The sequence below is a fragment of the Podarcis pityusensis genome, assembly GCF_964106645.2.
Source record: "Podarcis pityusensis genome assembly, chromosome: 2".
Lineage (NCBI taxonomy): Eukaryota > Metazoa > Chordata > Lepidosauria > Squamata > Lacertidae > Podarcis > Podarcis pityusensis.
In genome coordinates this window covers 6,310,340-6,334,700 of record NC_138029.1, presented here as the reverse complement: position 1 = coordinate 6,334,700, position 24,361 = coordinate 6,310,340, and the positions used below count along the sequence as shown (strand labels likewise).

The following is a 24,361-nucleotide window of genomic DNA, read 5'->3' as shown; positions in this document are numbered from 1 at the left end:
TTGTGTTTGGGGGATGAGGTGGCTGGGCCCCATTTCCATTTTGGTGGGTTTAAAAAAATTATTACCCATGTCTTGCACAATAGTGACATTTTAGCTATACTGATACTCTAATAAGGAGGTCTTACCTAAGACCTCGCTGTTTGAAACAGTAATTTTTAAATGCCTGATAATAGAGACTACCAGGTAATCCCCCCCCCCACACACCATGAGATCTTTTTGCGGGATCTTGAGAATAGCTGCTGTAAACTGGGTTGTTGAAATTCCAACATGCCTTCATGAAAATGGTTGAAAATAGGCATACAAATATCATTTTGGCCACTGGAAAGAAAGTGGGTAGGTTGTGCTCAGGTGAGGAGCAAATAGCTGTAGGTGTATGGCAATAGAGACTCCCCACCCCAACATCACCCTACACACATTTTTATTGCAGGGAATTCATTGATGGGCTTCCACACCAGTGGTGACTGTAGATTTATAATGGGTTATTGTTACTTAACAAATTTCCTGCAGTCAGAGAAAAATCCAGATTAAATGTTTAAAAACAGTACAGGTATTGATGATGGGAAGGCCATGTGGATAGTGTGGGAAACTTGCATACGTGGACAGCACTGATTCCACAATAAACCTCCATTGAAGCCCGCAAGGGAAGGCCCAGTTCCTTCACCTGGCAGCTGAAGTGGTGAATCTGTGTCTGGATTAGTCCATTTAGGTGTGGGTTCAATTGATGGAATGCTCCCACATAGAAAAATAATATCCCTGCACATAGAAAATGGCCATGCCAGAGAGAGGGCTAGGCTGGACATTGAGAAAAAGCTTTTTCCCTTGGGAATATTTCAATGATAAGAGTTTATACTTTCAGTCTCAATGGGTACAGCCATGACCCCACAATTGCTGTTGGGGAAAACGGAGCTATTTCCCAAGTAAGGCCCTGTCCTCCCCAGGGCTGCAAAGCTGGTTCCAGAGGGGCCAGGATTGCAACCAGCAAGAGCAAAGGCTCACCTATTGTCTGTCTGCACCCTCAGCCTCTTACCATAGTCTGCTGAAGGTTGGAAACCGCATCGTGAACAGTGACAAAAATCAACTGTGGGGGAAGATGATGGAGAAGGCCACAGGACCTCAAGGTCTGTAAAACACCAGCTAAATGGAAAGGAGGAAATAAATGGATATGGGTGAGGTCTGATTCTACAGGCGCATGTTCCTCGAGGGGTGACCTGCATGTGTGAGGAAGACACCCCCCCCCCTCAAAACCACTGCAAACAGGATTTACCTCTCATTTTGTATGCAAGGCTTCCTCAACTGAGTCAGTTCACATATTCAGTGGCAAGTCAAGAGGGGAGCATGCACTTCTGATCTTTGGGTCTTAGGGCCTAACTCTGGCCACATCCACACCAAACCTTTAAACCTTCCCCTAAATTATTCTGGCAATGGTGATTTGTTATGGTGCTAGGAATGGATAACTCAGTTGGTCAGAGTGAGGTGCAGATAATGTCAAGGTTGCACGTCCGATCCCCATATGGGACAGCTGCATATCCCTACATTGCAGAGGGTTGGACTAGATGATCTACAATTCTACGATTCTATGAATTGCAGCTCTGAAGGGTAAACTACAGGGCACAAAATTCCTTGAGGGAAGCAATGTGCTGTAAATGCATGGTATGGATGTGGCCTATGTCAGGATGATGACAGAGCTGTGGATGGATTTCCCATTTCTTTATATTTCTGTAAAAACTGGTTCCTTCCCATAGCTATTCAGAGCAGAATTAGAGCACCAGGAATGGCCATTTCCCCTGCACTTTCCCCCCAACAACCCCCCCCCCCCATGTCATTTGCTCCCATAGGGAGCGCTACTACCATACTATGTTTTTGATGTGAATTGGGTACCCCCATTGCTGCTTTTTACAAAAATGTAGAGAAACGAAAACAGGAGACCCAATCACAAATCTCTGTTGCCTCCTCTAGTTTGGCCCTCAGTCATGCCGGCTGAAGTGGCTGATCGAGAAAGAGACAGTGCAAGGACTCCTACAGAAAACAAAGTACACCAGATGCACATCTCAGAATACTTTCCAGGGGTTGCAATCGGCCGCTCCCTGCCTGAGTGTACAGCTGGTGGCAAGCCCAGGCTTGCTTCTGGGTAACGTGTGCATTGGGACAAGCTGCCTTTTAAATATATTGATTTTAATCTTTCTATATTATAACAACCATGAAATATAAAGATACGTCAGAACACAACATAGCACACATTCTTTCTTTATATACGTGCAACTTCACTTTAAAAACAACCAACGGGAAATCAATGGGGGAATAAAGAGGTCTGGTGGCACCTTTAATTTCACTTACCATTACAGGAAGCCAAATGTATCTGCATGCCTGCCTTTTGGCATTCTACACACACCTGCAAGGCACAGGAAGCCATTAGTAGAGAATTGCAAACATTGCCTTTTAACCACAAGCTGCCTTGGTGATTATAGCTAGGTCCCTGGTGCTATGCTGTGATCTTCTAATTTGCTACTGATATTTGCACAACTGCGGGGCGGGGGAACTATCTCTGTAATCCATTTTGGGATCTATCATGTCTGTGTCACTGTTTTTGATTCCATTATGGAAAATCTTGACTCCAAATTGTTCATTGGTAAGTTACATAAATAATAACTGGACTCAATACAGATCCTTAGGGACACCGCTGCTCACAGTTTGTTCACCTACCTGTAAGTTTAAAGATCTAACTTGAACAAGGGTTGTGCTTGAACTGACCGAGAATTGTAGTCCCAACAACATTGGCTGACAAATTGATCAGATCAGAGCCAGCCCTACTATTAGGCAGAGCGAGGCAGCTGCCTCAGGCAGCAAATGCTGACAGGCAAAGAGTAGTGGCAACATGTTGGTTGACAGAGCTGTATGTGCCTTTTTGCCCACCTTGTGCTGCCTAAGCTAGCCTGTTACCCTTTGACAGAGTAGAGGATATTATTCCATCATCAATGTTGCAGTAAGTTTGAACTATCAGCCTGGTTGACTCCTGTACAAGGAATGAGGACAGAGGTGGGGTACCACCTTGCCCTTTGCTTGAGGCACATGGACGTAGCTTAGTGGGTGCAGGGGGTGCAGCTGATCAAGTAAATAAATAAATACTTAACTAACTGACCAATTGCATTACAGATATCTTCGTTCTATGCCCCCCAACATAAATCCTGACTACGCCTATGCTCAGGCGGCAGCATTCCATTTACTGAATTTTCTAAAGATTTCCTAAGTGGGAAGTCACATGGCAGCCAGATGAAACTTACTCTAAGAGTCAAACTGGACTTGGCACTAATGGAATAATTTCCTCCTAATGCAACTAGGAGGGATTGCCAGAAAGGTTATGTTGCTCCCTCCTTAGCCCACATTATAACAGCTCCACTACCTGGGTGGATGCTGTTTGCATTTAAAACAATCAAACACCCTGCACATTAAATGCAAAAAGTGCATTTAACATTCAGTCAGGTTAAGCCCTGAGCTCTTTGGAGGAAGAGCAGAATACAGGTGAAATAAATAAAACAAGGCAGGCAATCTAGACTGGGAGCTTGGCTTCCAGATTGTCTCAGCACCCAGACTTTCTGATGGCAAGTGCGCCACCTCATTACTTGTACGCATACATATGTGTCCTTTTGTACCTGAATAAGTAGATGGGCTCCAGCTGCATCCACAAAGGACACTCCACTGCAGTCAAGAATGACAGCCTGTACTGACACGCCTGGAAGAACAAAGTAGACACACCACAATCTGCAATGAATCCAACAGGCAGAGCCCAGCAGCATCAATGACAATTTGCCATGTGCCGCTCTGCACATGCTCAGAAGCAATCCCATCTCCAACCAGTTTTTACAGGGGAGACATAAATCTCATTTTCCATATGGGAAACTGTTGCAGCTGCACGATCACAACTGTTTTCTTCAACCCAGCCCAACATGTCCAGTCCTCTGGCATCTCCAGATCGGGCTGAAAAGAAACTACTATCTGATACCTTGGAGAGCAGCCGACAGTCAGTGTTGACAATACTGAGTCAGATGGGCCAGTATTGATGGGCCAGTATGATGCTTTACTCAGTGTAAAGCATCTTTCTATGTTCACAGAAGAGAACCTGCCTATCAACTCCTGTCACACCAGTCTAGTGTAGCTAAACACAACACCCAGCATTTTGCTCAAAGGTGGGAAGATTGAAGGCTTACAAGAAGTAATTTGATTTTTACAAGAACGCCAAGATCCACTATCCAGAGCCAGGTGCAAGACACAGAGAGAGAGAGCACTAATGAATTCTGAACCCAGGAACTTATTCTGAGTACCAGAAGTGAATGGAACTCTTGTCCTTCCATAGGAAAAAACACTCCTGGCAAGTCCCTTACACACACACACTCATTCATTATCCTCAGCAGAATACAGGAAAGGGGCAGTTAAGCAGCTTTCCACTTTGCAGAGTTCAAAATGCATGTTGACTAAGCAAGATTTACCAGGAACTGGAAGGCAATTGCCCTTTGCTTACCTGAGCCAGGCTTTTTGTCCAGGACAGAGACATTGCTCTCCTAGGAAGAAAAACAACAGTTAATCTCCACTTAGGTGAGAAGAATTTAAACTCCAGACAAAGTGAAAACATCTCCAGCCTTGGGTTTGTTCATTTAATTTATATTTATTTTAAAACCTCTGCTTTAGAGCAAAACCTAGTTTGGTCCGTGGCTCAACAGGACTTGCTTAGTTCTTTGCTTCTACTGAATCAAATGGTCTGTATCTAGTACAGAATTGTCTTCCAAGGATGTGCTCTACAGGGAGCTGGCTTCAGGCACTAGGCCTGTTGGCGGCCAACTCTGGGTTACAAAGATGTCTGCAAACGTGGCATGAAGGCTGGTAACATCAGCCCCATCCTGTGGGAGTCCCTTGCAGATGACCACAGTGCCTGGAGACAGGTCATGGAGATATAGCAGTGGCCAGGGGAGGAATGACCGCTGAGAGAAGCGCAGAGAGAAGAAACACCATGGTGCATCAATGGACGCCTTCATCTGCCCCAGCTGCAACAAAACATGTTTATCCTGTATCAGTCTCTACAGCCACAGCAGGTGCTTCAGCCTTACAGCAGTCTGAGTTCTCCCCCAAAGGCACACTCCTCCATTATCTCCCAAGACGGATGGAGGCCAACTCCATTGGCTCCCACTCTGACTAGCAAGAATTGTGTTAACTTGATTCTGTTATTTATGACTAATATTTTTATCCTGCTCTTCAGCTGAGAAAGCGTTCCCAGAGTGGCTTATTGTCAGAGCTGCTTCCAGATCCTAGCTCACAGAGGATCACGCTAGCCAGCGATCATTAAATAAAAGTCTTTATTGAGTTACAGTTTCCATTCTCAAGCTGCTGCGTGCAACTCTACGTCTCATGGTTAGATCGGCGAAGCCCCATCTGAGTCTCCGCCCCTTGTACACCAACTTAATATCCTAGCCTTGCTCCACCTTTTCCGCCTGACTGTTCTTCTCTGGGTCCCTCTGCCCCCCGGGGTCTCTTCCTTCCGGGATTCCTCTGACGCTGACGCTGACCCCCCTGACTCTTCTCCCTCCTTTCGGCGGGCTTTAGGACCTGGCTCCCTTTCCGGGCTGCCTACTGCGCCACCTTCCTGTGCATTTGAACTTGGCACGCGCGCCCAACCTTCCACCTTCCGTCTGACCGTTTCTTCGCTCCCCGATGGAGGTGTGGCCACTCCTGACTCGTGCCCTCCCCCCTGTTGTGAGCTGCCAGCACTTGATCCCTGGCGCCCTTCCTCTTCCCTGCTCTCTGGCGGTGACGCTGGTCCTGATTTCCAACTGCTCCCCTCTGAGTCCCCTCTGGCTCTATCTTCCTGGGGTGTCCCCCTAGGCTCCCCCCTTGCCCTGGCCACTGGTGCTCCTTTCTGTGAATCTTCTGATTCACTGGAAAGACTCGGAGATCTCGGGTCGTCGTCATCACTCATCTTTTCTTCTGCCTCCTCTCCCTCGCTCTCTGTTTCCTCCCTTGCCCTTGCCTCTGCTCCTGAACCCCTGACACTTATGAATATCAGTGAGAAGATGTCCCTGCCTTCAGGCTCACAGTTGACCAGTCTCCACACAAAAGGAAGAGGAAAAATGCAAGCAAGCTTAGGCACTAATTCTTGGCTAATTCTGAATTCCACTCCCAATTTTCCACTCTACTTCCCTCCATCTTTTCTGCCCCCCTCCCACCCTGGGTTGCCACATTACCACAGTGCTGATGTCCATCTTGAGCTCGATGCCTGGAGCTTGGTCCTCGTGCTTCTCCCCTTCTTGGTTTAGTCCCACAAGTTGGCTCAGAGTGTCGCGGAAGAAGCTGCGGTTCCCATAGTAGATGGGAGCCTGGTAGCTTATAATCTTCACACCTGGGATCTCAAAGCACTAAGAAGCAGGGATGGGTGGATAAATGGGGTACAGATGCATCACTGTGCCTGGCTAGGGTGGCCAAGTTAATAAAATTAACCCCATCCTAAAATGAATATACGAACCCCATCATCTTTCAAATTTTTGGCTGAAGCAGAGGTGATGAACCTCTTTCAGCCCAAGGGCTGCCTTCCTTTGTGGACAAAGGCAATGTAAGGCAAACAGAGATTTATACACCCACATGGATAGGCACACCTCCATTCAGACAAGCAACAGCAGAGGTGAAATTAGGGCATGGAGCCTCCATGGTCTCTGCCCAAGCCATGTCCCTCTCACTAGGAATGATGTAGAATGGAAGGCAAGAGGCAGGGGTGTGTGTGCGCTGAATTTTGGTGTCTCTTTGCCTGCTCCAGTGACCCCCACCCCCTACCAGAGTGATCAACCACAAACTCTGGGAAGGATCCCAGTAGAAAGAGGGAACCTGGCAAAGAAGACACCAGGGGCTGCTACTGCAGGACTACCTTGCCACAGGGCCATTCATTTGGAGACTAGTTGTGGGAAGGATCCTGGTGGCTTTTTATATGTTGATAATGTTCATAGTGTGTTTTAAAAATGTATTTTAATATTGTTTAATCCTAGGAAGGATTTGTTCCCTGAAAGGGGTGAAAAGTGGGGCACAAATGGTTGTAATAAATATTTCTGATCCTTATTAAACCACAGACCTAACCCCGCCTACTTAGAAGTACCGTATTTTTCGCTCTATAACACGCACCCGACCATAACACGCACGTAGTTTTTAGAGGAGGAAAATCCGTAGGCATGCCACCCGTAGGCATTCCCTCCATAACACGCACAGACATTTCCCCTTACTTTTTAGGAGGAAAAAAGTGAGTGTTATGGTGCAAAAAATACTGAATTCAATGGGGCTTATGCACAGGTAGTGGGGTTTGAATGACAGCCTAAGTTGCCACCACATCCCTACACATCTCACCTCAAAGGCAGGCCCCCTTGAGTACAGTGAGGCTTGCTCCCTCTCCTAGGAACATCTGCTACATTTGCTACCTTCCGCATCCTCCTGGGATAATTGCCATCTTCTGCAGTGTGGCTAATTTCCATTCTACAACACTGAAAACTCAGAACTCGCACGCACTTCTGCTTGTCCTGTGCCTAGAAACCATGGGTCCAAGAGGTTTCCCTCTTGTCTGGAGCTTTCATTTGTCCCATCACTTTCCCCGGGAAAATCTGCTGTTTACTGCTGAATTCAGTCGGCGGAATAAATGAGTGATGTTTGTTTTGATTTAACAGTAATCAGGTTTTCCAGGGGAAGCAGTGGGATGAGTCCTCACCTCACACCCACCTGCAGGTTCTGATCCTTCAAAAGCCTGGGTGGGAAGCCTTCTGATATTGCTGGACTTCAGCTCCCTTCACCCCAAGCCAGCATGGCCTATGCTCAGGGATGAGAGGAGTTGTAGTTCTGCTGCCTCTGGAGGTGCCCCACCTGTGCTATAAATAGCCTATCAAGAGATTAGCATGTGTGTGTTCAACTAGTGTGGACTGGGCCCCCTTGGGCACTGGAGTCGCCCCACCAATCTCAATCCTGAGATTCATGCTCCCTGCAGTGGGTGCTTTGGGGCTGCAGCTTCAGACATGCACGTGGCGTGTGTTCCTATGTTTGTTTGCTCCCTCTTGATCCTCACGACTCTTACCTTGCTGTTGTACTTGACAGGCTTGTAGATCTCTGTGTCCCCTGCCCTGCCCAGAACTGAGCACTCAGCCCTGTAAGAATGACAAAGCGACATGAAGGGCAAATGGGCAATTATCTGGACACAGATCCTCCAACATACAGCAAACATGGTTGGAGGCGGAAGGTTGTAGGGAACCATAGGCTCCCTCTCAGCCCCCAGCGCAGGCTCCTTCTCGTGGGACCTTTGCTGCATGGGAGCTGCTGTGACACGGCTCAGTCGTGCACCACCAGGATAATGTGAGGAGCCTCAGGCCACGTGGCAGAAGCCCACATTGCAGTTCCCCCTCCGCGCTAGTACTGCTCCAGTTTCTGGGAGGGACAACACTAGCTCAGAAGTCTACACTATGGGTGAGGAATCTCAGGCACTTCAGATGTGGACGAACTGCAGTTCCTATCAGCTGCAGATGGCAAGGGATGATGGGAGTTGTAGTTCAGCAACATCTGGCGGATCGAAGGCTCCTCATCCTGGCCTACAATGGCTTGCAGAAGCTCTCCAGGGTGTCAGATAGGAAGTATTTCCCTGTCCTACCTGAAGATGCTGAGGACTGAATCTGGGACCTTTTGCATGCAAAGAAGATGCCCTATCACTGAGCCATAGCCCTTCCCCATGTGGCCCCCAGCAGAGAGATGTGGAGAGGGAGAGATGGGGTAGCAAGTGAGGGGGCAGGAATGGTATGAAATCTGCCCACCACTAGCAATGCAGCCCTCAACAGAAAGAAGCTCCTCCCCCTAATCTTATAGCCTTGCAGGCTCCCCCCACAATCCCAACTAGGGGACCTAATCCTAGCAGCTGGGCGTGATCTAACAGTCGACAAGAGGAGAAAGTAGAGGAAGAGGACAGGCAAGCAAATACCTCTGTGTGCGGCAAACAACAGTCATCATGGAGAATACAACTCCCACCGCCAAGCCAAGGTCCACGTTGAGCACAACCACAGAAAGCCACGTGACCACCCACAACGTCTGCAATGGATGAGAAAGGGTGGGATAGAATCACAAGGAATCCTGAGAGGAGAGCAGCTGAGCACCTGAGGATACAGATCTGAGGCGCAACCAGCACTGCTCAGCTTTGACTACCAGCTTTGTCACTTAGCGTGGAACTCCTGCTGTTCAGTCCTTCACTGGCTCAGCCTCCCCTCTTGCCCTCTGCTGACTCAGGTCTGATTCACATAAGCACACTCTTCTGGCAGGCTTGGTGAAGTCTGGGTGGAAACTGGCCTAATGCAAGGAACTATTACAGTAGGCCAGGAGGACCTCTCAGAAAACTGGAGCTACAATGGCTAAGGACTGGACCCTTTCACAAGGCAGTTTCACACCAGTTCACTGTGAGAGGTAACAGACAGGCTCGTATGGCCTTCAGATTATGCTCCCCAGTGCCATGGCTGTTTGGCATGATGGGGGCCACAGGCTCTGCCAATATGACGGGGTGACTAACCTGTGGCCCTCCAGATGTTGCTGGACTTCAACTCCCATCAGCCCCAGTCTGTATGACCAATGGTCAGGGATGATGGGAGTTGTAGTTCAACAAAATATGGGTGGAGGAGAAAGAAAGATTCTTCATCCCTACTATAGGCCATTACTGAGAACTGTGGACCTAGCCACTCCAATTGCAAAAGCCTGGTAGCAATGTAAACATTTTTGATAGGGGAGGAACATATTCAGTTCTTAATTTCCAACTGCTAGATTAGAAACTGGTCCATTCTCAGATGCTGTCATGGCTTACGAAGTCAATGGGGCTGATCCTCCACAGCTCGGGCAGGTCCTGGAACTGCAGAAACATCTGCCGAAGGCTGGTGACATTGATGCAGGCCAGGACAGCCTAGACATTAGAGAGAGAAGAGGCGTGAAATGAGGGGCCTCTTTAACACACTGTCCCACTTCCATACCACGGCTCTTGAACACCACTGAGGCACTGTTTTTCTGTGATCAGTTCAAAACAGAATTAAAATTCAGTTCAGTAAAGCCCCGTTACAACTTTCATTAGAAGCTTTCTCCTCCTACCCTGGGCCTGCTTGCTGTTCAGGAGGGATGCAGCACTGCTGACCTCCTTAACTGGTCCTTCAGTACCGTATTTTTTGCCCTTTAGGACGCACTTTTCCCCCTCCAAAAATGAAGGTGAAATGTGTGTACGTCCTATGGGGCGAATGCAGGCTTTCGCTGAAGCCTGTAGAGCGAGAGGGGTCGGTGCACACCGACCCCTCTTGCTCTCCATGCTTCAGGAAGCTATCCGCAAGCCGTGGGAGAGCTGCGCGAAGTCGCACAGCTCTCCCACCTCTTGTGGACAGCTGCCTGCACCCAGAAGCCTGGGGGGCGCTGAGCTCAGCGCCCCCCAGGCTTCGGGCTTCCCACGGCTTGCGGATAGCAGCCTGTTCTGGGGGCTGGGGTCGGGGGAAGCTCAGGCTTCCCCTGCCCCAGCCCCACGCCTGGGGGGGAAATAAATTTTTTTTTTTTATTTCCCCCCCCAAAAAACTAGGTGCGCCCTATGGGCCGGTGTGCCATTTGGGGCGAAAAATACGGTATATATAATAATTTAATTAATGACATTTACATAACATTTGACTGTTTAAAAAATAAAGTCCTAATTCCTGTTCCCTTTGCTGGGGGGGGGGGGAGAGCTTTAATTACCAGTTTCCTATCTTATGTTTCCTTTCTTATGTTTTTATTGTGAAATAGTTTTAGCTCACCAAGAACTGATAAAACAGTTAAGGAGCAGTCACACAGAACAGGAGGCAGAAGGTGCAGGGAAGAAGTTTCTCATTACAGTCATACCTCGGGTTTCAGACGCTTCAGGTTGCATTTTTTCAGGTTACAGAGACACCGAAACCCGGAAGTACCAGAACGGGTTACTTTCGGGTTTCGGCAGTCGTGCATGCACAGAAGCGCTAAATCATGCTTTGCACATGCGCAGAAGTGCTGAATCGCAACCCCCGCGTACGCAGACGTGCCGCTGTGGGTTGCAAATGCTGCAGATTTCAAACGTGCATCCTGCACAGATCACGTTTGCAACCCAAATGTCCACTGTACAGGCCAAATAGCATTGAACAGTTTCCATAGCATGCTCTTAGTCCACATTGGGCAGGCTGGTGCTGCAAGTGTACATTACCATTTTGCAGAGATCAGTGGGAAGAAATGGGTTGGCAACAAGGACTTATAGCCACCAGATTGTCTATAAAAACTAAGGAGGTAAATTCCAGGCTGAACAGCTGGCATGGAAACAAAATGTGTAGCAAGAGTGTATGACTGCACACACCGTACGTCTAAAGCATGTCTCCTCCGAACACCAAACAAAACAATACAGCTGGGAAATGTAGTTTACCTCTCACAGAACTACAATTCCCAGCACCCTTTAAATACAGTTCCCCGGATTGTTTGACGGGAGATGTGCTTATAATATATGGCATGTGAGTCAAGCCTTTGTGCTAACAGCAAGTAAATGAAGATGCCCAGGGGACCCAGAATTTGTGTAAAATATGGTACCAAGATATATCAATGATGCCTAGAGCACATGACTTAATTTTGTATCAGGGTTGGCTGAGCATAACGAGCTACCCTTAGAATAAACCCCTATCCTTCCCCCAACACATACCGTATTTTTCGCTCTATTGGACGCAGTTTTTCCCCTCCAAAAATTGAGGGGGAATGTGTGTGCATCCTATGGAGTGAATGCAGGCTTGTGCCATAGCCGCGCACAACCCCTCCGGCAGGGAGAGGCTGCACGGGGCTATGGCTTCTTTAGCCCTGCGCAGTGTCTCCCGGCAAGGAGAGGCTGCACGGGGCTAAAGGGGAAGCCAAAACAGCTAGCGGGATCCATCCCGCTCGCTGCCTTGCCTTCTTCCATAGCTGTGCGCAACCCCTTCGGCAAGGAGAGGCTGCACGGGGCTATGGATTCTTTAGCCTCACGCAGCCTCTCCCAGGAGGTAGAGGCTGCACGGGGCTAAAGAGGAAGCCAAAACAGCAAGCGAGATCCATCCCGCTCGCTGCCTTGGCTTGTTCCATAGCTGCGCGCAACCCCTCTGGCAGGGAGAGGTTGTGTGCAGCCTGTACGCTGCTCTTTGGGGCTGGGGGGGAAAATATTTTTTTCCTTGATTTCCCCCCCTAAAAACTGGGTGCGCCCTATGGTCCGGTGCGCCCTATGGTGCGAAAAATACGGTAGTATCAACTAGCTCACCTTCGGTAAGTAGTAGAAGAGAGGTCCAATCCATAGCAAGACCACCAGGACAACAGCACTGGTGAAGAGGCCAGAGAGCTGTGGGCAAGGAAGGCTGGTTAGTTGCAGCCAAGATAACGGAAGGGACATTAAAGTCCCCTGGCAACCAAGGGACATTGTTCTGCCTTAGTATAGCACAACGCCAGTAAAGTAGAAAACACCAGTGGTACCAAATAAACACCTGTATTCCCCATAATGATGAGCACTGGAGTGGACCTCCAGCTACCCAGGTGAGCCTTGGATACATGAGCATAATGAATAGGAATTCCCCATTTAAGTTCAGTTCTCTAAATTTCCACATCTGTTTGCAATTTAAAAAAAAAAGTCTTCATGAAAATTCACCAAAATTTTCATGCGATTTCTTCTGATATACATGATTTTGTATGCAATTTTGCCTAATACACACAATTTTGCAACACAATTTCCCCTTATATATTGCATTTCATACACCATTTTCACTAATGTGTGCATTTTTATGCACACTTTATCCTAGTTTAAACCTCCAGCTCACAAAATACATTTGTTAATGATTACAGACCCTCCAAGTGTCCCTATTTTCCAGGGACAGTCCTAGATTTGCAGAAGCCGTCCTGGTTTCTGATTTGATCCCAGAATGTTCTGCTTTTCCTTAGGATGTCCCTGTTTTCATTGGAGAAATGTTGGAGGGTATGGAGTTATGCAATCCCCAAGCCCAGGAGATAAGAAACTATAAAACTTTTAGTAGACATCTGAAGCTAGCTCTATATAAGGAAGTTTTTTTAAAAAAAAATGTTTAATATTTTATTATGTTTTTATATAAGTTGGAAGTTGCCCAGTCAGATTGGTGGGGTATAAATAATAGTTATCTTCCTCCTCCTCCTCATTGAATAGGACGCCCCTATTTTCATCGGAGAAATGTTGGAGCATATGTTACTATTATTTAGTCTGGAAAAGTCTCATTTAGCAGCAGGCAAATCCATATCTGCTTGCTGTGTAGTTATAAAAGGCAAAGGAGCCCTATCAGGGAAAAAGGGTGCTTTCATCCCAATGGACCACTGTGGCTGACAATGCTTTGGAACCAGCAACTGGGCTAACCCTATCCTTCCCACTGTTGCTGGAAACAGTCTTGCCTTCCACTTTTCTTTCTAGAGAAGCCAGCCCTTTGCCCCCTGCCATTTCCAAGCAACAAATGTAAATGTAGTGGGATGGTGGTAAGAAAGTCCGTTTGTAGCCCAAGGATGGGGATCCTGTGACTCTCTAGATGCTGGTGAACTTCCATCTGCCCTAACCAGCATGGCCAATGGTCAGAGATGATGGGAGCTGGAGTCCATCCAGAGGAGCGTAGGTTCTCCACCTCTCTCCAAAGCGCTCCCAAAACATCAGCCTTATACCTGTGTGCGTCCACCAGCACTTTCCAAGATGTTGGTTGTAGCCAGCGTGGCTGAACTGGGGAAACAGGTGAACAGGGAGGAGACCAGGTTTGAGAGGCCATGAGCCAGCAGTTCCTGTAGGGGGGCAGAGGAAGGCAAAGTGAGAGCAGGGTCTTAGCCGGCTGAACTTGAAGCAAGCAGTGGGCGGGTGTATCCAGAGCAGGGATAGGGAACCAGTGGCTCCCCAAATGTTGTTGGGACTCCTACTCCTATCAGCACAGTCAATGGTCAGGGATGATAGGTGCTGTAGTTCATCTGGAAGACCAGGGGTTCATTATCCCTGGCCTCCAGCAAGAAATGAAGAACTCTCAAGCTGAGTCTCCACTACAAACAAAGACAATTTTTAAGCTGGAGGGTCACAGGAACATAAGAAGGCCCTTCTGGATCAGACCCAAAGGCCCATCTAACCCAGCACTCTGTTTCCACGCAACAGGAGGCGCTAGGGAGTCTGGCGGCTTGGCAAGCAAAGGGAACAGTATCCATGACTGAACGTGTCCAGGTTCTGCCTCCCCACCCTGAGGGGACCCTGAGCTCTCCAGGCTGGACACACACCTGGTTGGGGTCAATGGCATAGTGGTGCTTCTCAGCGTAGATCATGGCCAATGACACCGAGATGGCGTAGGCCACAAAAGTGAGGGCCACCGTGTCACCCAGCAGTTGGGGCAGCAGATGCAGGGCTGGGAGCTGGGGCTGTGGGAACCTGCATGAAAGAATGGGGGAATGGGAGTCACCGTGTGCCCCGGGGACAGAGACCATGCCCTGCCCTGCCCTTCCCCAACAACCAGGGTCAGGCCGAGTTTGGAAGCCGCACTTCTGCTGCCATGCCAACAGGGCAGTGGTGACTTGACCCTCAGCCGGCATAGAGAATGGGGAGGACAGAGAGAGAGAGAAAGGGGGTCTTACCCTGCTGGGAGGTGTCCAACAACTTGCACCTTATAGTGAGTGTTTAGGGAGGAAGCAAAACAGATCCCAGTAGCCAGCAGTACCTGCCAAAAAATGACAGACAGACCCAGCGTCAGTCCAAAGGCCTGTAAGCTGTGTGGCTTTTAAAAACAACCTCCTCATTTGCCTTTAAGAACTTCTGCTATGGCCGCTGTCCCGCTAGGTGCTCCAAATATTAAATCCCCACAAAGTGTATCCTCATGTATTTCAGATATACTTCACTGTGAAGGGACATCTCACGTTTGTCAAAAGTCTCCAAATATTGCAAGAATTAAGGTCTGAGTGAATTAGCAAGGGGGGATTTTCTATACCCAGCGGGGTTAGGACTAGTCATGGGATTATTATCCTGGTACAGGTAAGAAAACAGAAGGTCAGGCCAGTTTGGAACATGTATGCTGAAATCCCTTTTTAGCTATCTGACTGAACTACATTGGCCCAGGTTTTGCATATTTTGTAACTCAATGTGTTGCACAAGCAAGTAACATGGTACCGTATTTAATATCAGAATGTGTCATAGTGACTAAGGTCTTTGAGAGCAGAAGCAGGAAAGTGCTGGAAAATTCTAGCAGGTTCACTTCTTATGCAAATATTGTTTTGACTATGTAACTTTGACTTACTTTGCTCACTTTCGCTTGCACAGTGCTTTAATAAAGTTTGTTTGTTTGCCTCAGTAAAGTTTTTCTGCCTTTACTGTGAATCTATGACTCTGCATTTTGACTCTGTGTGGTTCCTTATTTATTGCAAGACAACTACTGTCTGACAGAATGATGCATTGTGAAAACCTCCTCTGTCAATTAAAAACCAAGTTTTTAGCCCTCATGGCTGTGAAAAAAAAGCTTTTGAATACACTGGCAATGACCACCAAAAGTATAAAAATGATTCTGAAGAGTCATTCCAAGGGCCACAGAATTAGGGCAAAACTAAACAGGATGCTAAAGAGCATCTTCCTACATATTTTGTTTTGTTTGCTTAAATTCAAATATCTACAGCTGGGGTGGGGATAATTACCATGGATTGCAGCAGGTGGGGAAGGCCTGTTTAAGCCTATCCTCTTCTGCTGTGGTCCTGATGGAAATTTTCTCCCAAAGCATATAATCACTATGAAGAAGTATTTTCTTCAGCACCACAGAATAGAATGAAAGATTTGAACTCGCTGGCTACAATCTGAATAATTATCGGTCACCTCTTCCATTGACTACTATTTGTATTTTCTTTTAAAAAATGTGCATGTTGAATTAAAATATGCATTTAATGACAGATCTAATTTAGTCCTTCATCCACAGTGCCCTGCTCAGCTCCTGCCCCCCCCAATTATATCTCCCCCCCCCACCTATCTCCAGCATCCATGCCTTTCCATGCCTACACTTTATTCTTCACCACTCTTCAATCCCTGCTCTACCCACCCATCCAAATCTTTTGATGACCTCAGACTTGGAAGAAGAAATACACAAAGGAAGTATGAGCAAATTAGCTGGATTTACATTCTTTGTAAGTGTTAAAATGTGACTTTCCTTTGCAGGGAGTCACCAGCTGTCTGTAGGACAGAAGACAGCCTTGACGTACCATGATGATCTCTCCCGGGATGGGGACCCACAGCCGACTCCTGTAGCGGTTGTTGATCTCTTTGATGGGCACCAACACAGCCAAGCAGAAGCCTGAGATGAGCAGTTCCGCTGTGTTGCTTAAGGGCAAGGCTTCCGCAACAGATGCCAGTGTCTAGGGGGAAATGCAGAAACACGGACATCTGGCGTGGCATTCACAAAGGGCAGCCAGGTCTTCTGTCCGAGGGGTGGACTGGAATGCTTTTAGCAGCCTGCGAGGAGGAAGCAGCTAGGCTTATTGGAACCTTCTAGCAGCTATCAAAACCCATCGGCAGCCTATTTCAGCAAACCACTGGTGGAATTGGCAGGGCCAGTGGCAGGAAGACCAACAGCAGGTGGAGCCAGAGACAGTGACAAAGCCACAATAATGTAGGTCAAAATCAGGGCTGGCCCAAGGTATTTTGGCCCCTGAGGTGAACCACAAAACAATGCCTGTCTCCCCACCAGGGAAGAAGAGGTGAGGGAAGATCTACATCAGAAAAAGGGGGGAATAAATATCTATATTGGGATCTGCTGGCCCTGTGGATTCTGCTGCCTGGTCACCTCACCTTGCCTCATGAGACCAATTGTCCCTCTAGTCCAGCATTCTGTCCTCACAGTGGCCAACCATAAGTCAACTAATTCTAGCTTTGTCCCCAGTCTTCTCCTCCCTCTGCAAGGGCAGCACTGGAACTAAACTGGCAGCCAGTGACACACTCTAGAATGGTTGCAAGAAGGCAGGTAAGTGAGGAGCTGGCTGAAGCCAGGCTGAGGTTGGTGGGGCAGCGCCCCCTTTGCCCCACTCAAACTGCTGAAAGCACCATGGAGTGAGAGAGAGTGAAGAAAACAAGGACACTCATATTAGCTCAGGGGAACAAAATATCTTATGGATTGCATCCAGGAGCAGGTGTCTAGGAATGAGAATTCCTGCATTTACATTTCTGGTGGCTTCATAAGCAGAGATGTCTGCACCCCCACCCCCCACCCCCTGAATGTGGATCCACATACCTTGAAGATGGCGAAGCAGCCAGTGGGACGTGGTAATGGCAAGCCTAGGAGGCTCTGGAGTTGAGACACGACCACATGCAAAGCAGCACCACAGGTAAAGGCCTTGACGACAGGCTCCGAGAGGTAGGTGGAAAGGAAGCCCAGGTGAAGCGTAAACATCCCTGTCTGGGGAAGAGGGGAAGGTGGCAGCAGTAGCTGCGTGAATTGTGTGTCTGCTGAGACAGGCAGAATAAACACAGATTGTGATGCTGGGTGCAGAAGCGAGCGCCCTCAGCTTTCATTCTTTTAAGAAAGCAAGTTTCTAGTCCTTATCATTGTGGAAGTATGCCAGAAAATGTGTGGGCTAGGCCTACCAAAATCTCAAAAGCCAGAGGAGCTGCCAAGTAAGCTTTCCAGAGGCCATATAACATGGTGCCATCAGGAGCACAACACAGACAAAAGAAAATTGTTCTCAGCACAATAAACAATTAGCATGGAATTCATTGCCACAAGAGGTGGTGATGGACTTTAGAACAGATGGCTCTTCAAAGGGATTAGACAAATACTGGATTTTTAAAAAGGATTTTAAAGGGTTTCGGTGGGGCGGGGATCAAGTGAGCTTGCTGAAGGAGAGATATAAGAATAGCTATTAGCCAAGAGAGCTGGGATAGCTCAGTCAGGAGAGCAGGAGACTCTTAATCTCAGGATCGTGGGTTTGAGCCCCACATTGGGCAAAGGGTTCCTGCATTGCAGAGGTTTGGACTGGATGACCCTCAGGGTCGCTTCCACCTCTACAATTCTATGATTCTATAGCTAAGACTGAAGCCTCCATGTTCATCAACCCCTAGTTTATCAGCCCTTCTTATTAGCCATGGGCAGCCCAAGAATCCTCCCAGGACAACAGCCATAGCACTGTTCCAAGGCTCTGGCCCCTTTGTGATGTGCTCAGCCTTCCCAAAGGAGCCCTTTTGCCCCAGCATCTCCCTTTGACTCACCATGAGCAGCCCTACAAGGAAGGCCATAGCGGCCGCCACACCAATGCGCTGCGCCTCCATCAAAGCTGCTTCTGCAGGGATAGTGCCATTGGACTGCAGGGGCTCAGGAACCAAACGCTCCACCACGGAGCCCGTCATCAGACTGACCACAGCAAAGGTGCCTTTGGAGAGCAGGAAGAGAGGAACGAATGAAATCTCTGCATGTCCCATCCTGGGCGAGAATGACACCATGGCACTCAGGACCACCCATTCCTATTTTCCCCTCAGCAGTATACTGGGGGTGCTTCCAGGTGTCCTGTTTATTCAGCATTCATCCTGATTTGTTTGCAGGGAGGCTGGACAACATTGGCTACTTAGTGAGCATTCATTCTGATTTGTTCACGGGGCAGTTGGATGCCATTGCATCAAAGCAAGTGTTATCGCAGTGCATTTCCCATCGCCTGCTCTTTTGTGGAAGCAGGTTTGTTGCACAAATACTTCCAAATCAGTTATAACTGCCAGTATGTAACTGAATCCCACCCAAAAATAGCAACCTCAGTTACATGGCATTGTGGCATTCATTCATGATCCTGGCAGCAGCAGAGCCACCCATTCCTACTTTCCACCTGAACAATACACTGGATCTCTCTCTACATTCAGAAAGCTGAAAAATCTCCATTTGCAGCCTTCAGGTCTTGGATGGGTGGAACAGAATAGGTTGACAAACAATGACAAAGACCACACAGTAAGCTTTATGGCAGTGGAAGGATCTCTCCCCCCCCCCCCCGCCCACGTGGCATGCTAGTAGAGTCAAACTCAATTTTCAGTCCAGTGCACCACTATGTGAGATTTAAGAGCAAACACAGCTTGAGGGGGATTCTTACATTTCAAATGCTGCAGAATATACCGTTTTTTTCCATGTATAAGACTAGGTTTTTTTCCCTAAAAAACAGTGTCCAAAATTGGGGGGCATCTTATATACAGATAGATCCCCCCCCCCATTTTCTTAAATCCAAGTCCCCAAAAATAAGGGGCATCTTATACATAGGGATGTCTTATAGACGGAAAAATATGGGTGTATATCTGGAACATTTGAAATTCATTATTTATAAATTCATATTTATAAATTGCCCAATTTAAATGTACTACCACTATTATGAACAAGCAATGCAGCCACTGTCATAACAGGTGGCCTGGAAGTGTGTGCATGTGTGATGAAAAGGAATTGTATATCTGGAGGGCAAGTTGATGAAAGCTACTCTACAGGATTGATGTGAGAGAGGACTGGTCCAAGAATCAAGGGTGAAGTTTTGTCCTCACTACCACAAGATCTCCAAAGGCAGCACATTTATTTTCCTTTGCAAAAGTGAATAGTGACCATTCACTTATACTGGAGCGGAGACAGTAAAACGTTGCGTGTCAAGGTCCCCAGGTCCACCCCAATAACTCACACATCACACAGAAGTTTTTGTTTAAGATTTTTGGCATAATTTTGGCCACAACTTTATTAAAATACAAATTTATGAGTGGTTGCGTAGGCATTGGTTGCGACTATCTGCCCCCACCATGGGGGACAGACTGACATTCCGCACGATGCGAAAGTCAGAATGGGGGAATACACTTGGGGGTTACGCGGAGCAGGGAACCTGCCCTCACCCCAAATGCAACCAGGAGCTCATTGCTATGGCCCGAGCCCCCTTGACAGAGTGGACAAGCAAGAGTTAGCTCCCAATTCCTTTAACGGAATCCTTTGCAGCAGCAGCATTAGAGGGGCAGGCACAGCCAATCCATGCCCCTCAACCAACCAAACCATAAACCAATGCCTAACCGCGAACCTTACAAGTTGTGACGATTTGCTACGCAGTAGGCAAAAACCAAATGGCCCCAGCCAATCAGCCAGATGGACAAAATTCCTACCAGGCCTCCGCTCCAAAGCAGACGACCCCATGACAGGCATAGCAAGGTCAAAGCGAACAACCCTATTCTAGGGAGGGAGGGACGGGCAATTCGATGCACGGGCGAAAAGAGGAAGCCCTAGCCTCGTGCAAGGAGTTTTACTATTTCTGGCTGTCAATCAATAAATGGCAACATTAACTTCTTCCCAACAACAAGGGAAGCCCCAATCGCATCAGTGGCCAACGATCAATTAGCCCGCCCCCCAACTTTGGAGTGTTCTGGCGGCCCCCACCGCAACACGTGCTCTCCATGAAGGAGAACCCGCTTTGCCTTCAGGGATGCCACCCTGGCAGCCCCAGTTGTTAAGAAGCAGGGCTGGCCCTCTCTTCATCTGCATAACCACTGCATTGTGTGACAGGATCTTGGAAACCGGCATGTATGGGTTTGTTATGTGTGTAATATATTATAGTGCACACATGCACATTTTCATACACAGAGAGAGAAATCAGACAGGGCAGAAATTATTTCCTCAAGTTATCCTGTCCTTAGCCTTCTTCCTCTCCTTATTTGGCTTGGCCACTTCTTTAAATCTGAAGCACATTTAATTGTATTCAGCAAAGTTCTACTCAGAGCAGACCCATTGGAATGCATGGGCCTAGTTTAACTGTGTCCATTAATTTGAATGAGTCTACTCTGAGTATGACTAACATTGTATATAATCCATTATTTATAGTATTAGTATCAGTAGTATTATACTGGTGCAGATATAACTGCAATCTTGGTTGCCTTTTTTGTGTCTGCCTTTCCTCTTTCAACAAGGCTTTATCTCAAATGTTATCTGAACTTTATCTCAAATGTTATCTGAACTAGGTTTCAATTTGTTTTTATATATGCAATTGCTTTAACTTTTTAATGTATGGATATATGTATATATTTACTGTATTGTGAAATCACTTCAAGATAGTTCATAGGGTCAGGGCTCATAAATTATATAAAGAAATCACAATAATAATAATAGATCTGCCCGGAGGACGTTAAGCCGTGGAGCCCAAGAGCAGTGCCCCAGGTGCCCGTCTATGGCGACTGCATCCTGACTCAGCCACACAGCACACTTACCTGTGGACACATGGCGCCCCGTACCAAACAGCATGTACAGCAGGGCAGGGAAGAATGAAGTGTAGAGCCCATAGACTGGTGCTACTGAGGTGAGCAGAGCAAAGGCCATTCCTGCAGGAAGAACAAACAGAACGAGCTATACAAAATCCCCACCGGCTGGGAGCCCAAGTGTAAACAAGCGGCTGGGACAAGAGTTCTAACTTTCGGAAGCACAGCCTGTAACTGATAGGCCCCGCTTCCCCTGCTGAAGGACTGACAATGTCACTGGTGCCTAAGAACCACTAGAACTGACAATGGGAAGTGATCGTGCCATATGCTCCTGCTCCTCCGCTCAGTAGCCACATGGAAGTGGTAATGATGCTATTCAAGTAATGTAGGATCTACCCCAGAATTAGTGGGATGGTATCCTTGAAAGGGGACGCGGGTGGCGCTGTGGGTTAAACCACAGAGCCTAGGACTTGCTGATCAGAAGGTCGGCGGTTCGAATCCCCGCGACGGGGTGAGCTCCTGTTGCTTGGTCCCTGCTCCTGCCAACCTAGCAGTTCGAAAGCACGTCAAAGTGCAAGTAGATAAATAGGTACCGCTCTGGCGGGAAGGTAAACGGAGTTTCCGTGCGCTGCTCTGGTTCTCCAGAAGCGGCTTAGTCATGCTGGCCACATGACCCGGAAGCTGTACGCCGGCTCCCTTGGCCAGTAAAGCGAGATGAGCGCCGCAACCCCAGAGTCGGCCACGACTGGACCTAATGGTCAGGGGTCCCTTTACCTTTACCTTTATCCTTGAAAGGGTCAGGGGCCCTCTCAGGGTTTGTTGGAACCCAGAGTCCAACTCTCTTTGAGCATATGTGATGCGTGTCTGCCTCACTAACATGTAAACCCAACCCTCCCTCTCAGAGCACCTCCAGACTGTCAGTACTTTGCAGGAAGGATATGGGAATGCACGCTTTCAGGTGGTCTGTTTACTGAGCTTTTATCCTGATTTGTCTGCAGGAGATTAGATGACAATCAGCATCCATTCTGATTTGTTTCCAGTGTATTTTCTCACCAATCAACTATACTTGTGCAACCCGAATTTGCTAGCATGTGATTGTATCCCACCCGAAAATCCAGTCCAGAAACAATCCCATATCTCACACTGCCGCTAGCACATTTATGAAATTAGGAATTCTGAGGGAGTGCCACTCAGGCTGCACAATTACAGCTGATTAGGAAATTTTGTGCAACAAGCCCACTCCCCCAAAGGAACAGACTTTTTGCAATAAGGAACAACTGGAAAGTGTGTGATAACCCTTGCTATGGCACAACATCATCTGACCCCCTTGCAAACAAATCGGGATGAATGCTCAATAGCGTGTGCTCAGTCCAGAAGGGTTCATGCACTAGGATTCACTTTCCTAGTCAGCAGCATGAGTGACAAGCATGTCTGCATGTCATCCCTCTGGTGAGCTGGGCTCCAATCCACAAAAGCTTTGCACTACTGTACAATAAATCTGCCAAGTCTTTGAGGTGTCACGTGACTGTTTTGTTGTCAGGGTCTTGACACAAACACAGCCACCCCTCAGAATTAATTTTTAGAAGGAATAGAATTTTGAAAATGCCACCTCTCAGCAAGAAAATAGGCTGTCAAACAAATCTACGTACATTTTTGAAATCATTCCCTCCAATGCTCTTTGTACCTTCCTTCTTTTCCACTGTCAAAATCTGGAGGAGGAACAGCCCTGACCAGAAACCCCTTGATGCATGCTCCATTAACCCCAGCTGCTTACGCCTGGGCTGCCGCTGGAGGAAAGGGAAGCGCCACCTTAACAAGGACAGGCAGGGCATGAGTCCAACCTGGGGCCTCCAGGGCGGAAAGACATCCAGGAGTTGACTCCCACCCCCCTGCCATTCCACCACACAGCCACAGCCTCAGAGATTAGTGAGAAACAGCTCCTGAAGCAAGACAGGCTGCCAGCCCTCCACCCTTGCGTGTTTACTTCAGAGCCAGCTCCAGTGGATGGGGCTCACTCCCCAGGTAAGTGTGCACAGGACTGCGCAGCCTTAGAAATCCCAGACTAAAACCAGAAAACAAAAGACTTGTTGTTCAAACAAGGAAGATGCAAAGCTGGTCACAGATTTTTTTAAAAGTATGTGAACCGGGGAGAGGGCTTGAGGAAGTGGATAAGAGGTCAGTACTCTTCTGGTGTGTGTGCAAGGGAGCAGACAAAAATATAAGGGAGACTGAGAGTAAAGCATAAGGGGCACTGAGAGTAAATCCCCTGGAAGGTTTAGGGATAGCTTGGGAAACAGAAACGCTTAACAATTGCATAGAGAGCAGGGGCATCAAGTCAGCAAGCAGAACCTCCAGGGTGAAGGATCTTTGAAGATCTTGCAGGTGAGGAGAAGAAATTAGGTAGGACTTGAGAGGAGAAGGAGGAGGAGGAGGATCCACACCAGTAAAGATCAGAAATCCTTGGAGACTTTCATGGGGAAGGGGAGATGACAGAGAAAGGAGAAAGGATGATGGTGCCCAGGTTTGCACCCTCCCAAAGCGACTCATCTCTACCACCGCCCCATCTCCTTGGATACTTCTGGAAGGGAAGAATGCCCACCACCGCCGTATGTTCTGCAACAAACGTCTGTGCAGAAAAGGAAGAGGCTTCACTTCAGCCTCTGGCTGCTGTGCTATGTCTTCCAGGATCACCAATGACGTTCAGTTCAGCAGCGTTCCCTACACACGCTCTCTCACACACAAACTCACCTTGTGGGATGTGCACAATGCCCACGGTCAGCCCTGCCACCACGTCCCCCAGGAGCCACTTCCTAGGCTGGTACTTGGGCAGCCAGCTTGCAATGGGAAGCCTGCTTCGGAGCAAGTGCAAGGCTGCAGCCCTGGAGCAGCGGCACCCCTGGGCCAGCTTGCCCTTCAGCATCCCTGCCAGGCTGCCCTCTGGCTCTGGGGGCGTCCCATAAAGCTGCTGGAAGCGCTCCTCAGTGTAGATGCCACGGTACAAGGCCAGGTTGCTCATGTTGACATGGGCTGCAGGCAAGCAGGCAGGATGCTTACAGTCACCTTTTATCCCTGGCTGGGCTTGACTTCTCTGGCCAATCGCAAGGCTTGGGGAGCTGGGATTCTCCTCCCTCTGGGAAGTAG

General features: G+C 48.1%; 1 protein-coding gene across 3 annotated transcripts in view; it reads right to left on the bottom strand.

The window, feature by feature from the left end:
* Nucleotides 1–24,361, bottom strand: part of LOC308470901 (solute carrier family 26 member 10-like) — a 27,838-nt gene extending 3,477 nt beyond the window's left edge. The window contains exons 1-17 of one of the 3 annotated variants that reach the window (XM_080994555.1): nt 23,969–24,361; nt 21,233–21,343; nt 18,242–18,402; nt 17,268–17,432; nt 16,243–16,395; nt 14,641–14,723; nt 14,290–14,437; nt 13,699–13,812; nt 12,290–12,367; nt 9,845–9,940; nt 8,978–9,084; nt 8,087–8,156; nt 6,228–6,398; nt 4,514–4,553; nt 3,648–3,727; nt 2,335–2,389; nt 1,028–1,134 (exon numbers count right to left, since the gene is read on the bottom strand). In XM_080994555.1, coding sequence (XP_080850681.1) covers nt 1,028–1,134; nt 2,335–2,389; nt 3,648–3,727; nt 4,514–4,553; nt 6,228–6,398; nt 8,087–8,156; nt 8,978–9,084; nt 9,845–9,940; nt 12,290–12,367; nt 13,699–13,812; nt 14,290–14,437; nt 14,641–14,723; nt 16,243–16,395; nt 17,268–17,432; nt 18,242–18,402; nt 21,233–21,343; nt 23,969–24,236 — 2,007 coding nt within the window. In that variant the 5' untranslated portion in view covers nt 24,237–24,361. Of the gene's footprint in view, nt 1–1,027; nt 1,135–2,334; nt 2,390–3,647; nt 3,728–4,513; nt 4,554–6,227; nt 6,399–8,086; nt 8,157–8,977; nt 9,085–9,844; nt 9,941–12,289; nt 12,368–13,698; nt 13,813–14,289; nt 14,438–14,640; nt 14,724–16,242; nt 16,396–17,267; nt 17,433–18,241; nt 18,403–21,232; nt 21,344–22,869; nt 23,101–23,968 lie in introns of those variants that run through there. The other 2 variants (XM_080994556.1, XM_080994557.1) reach the window with 2 other exon arrangements.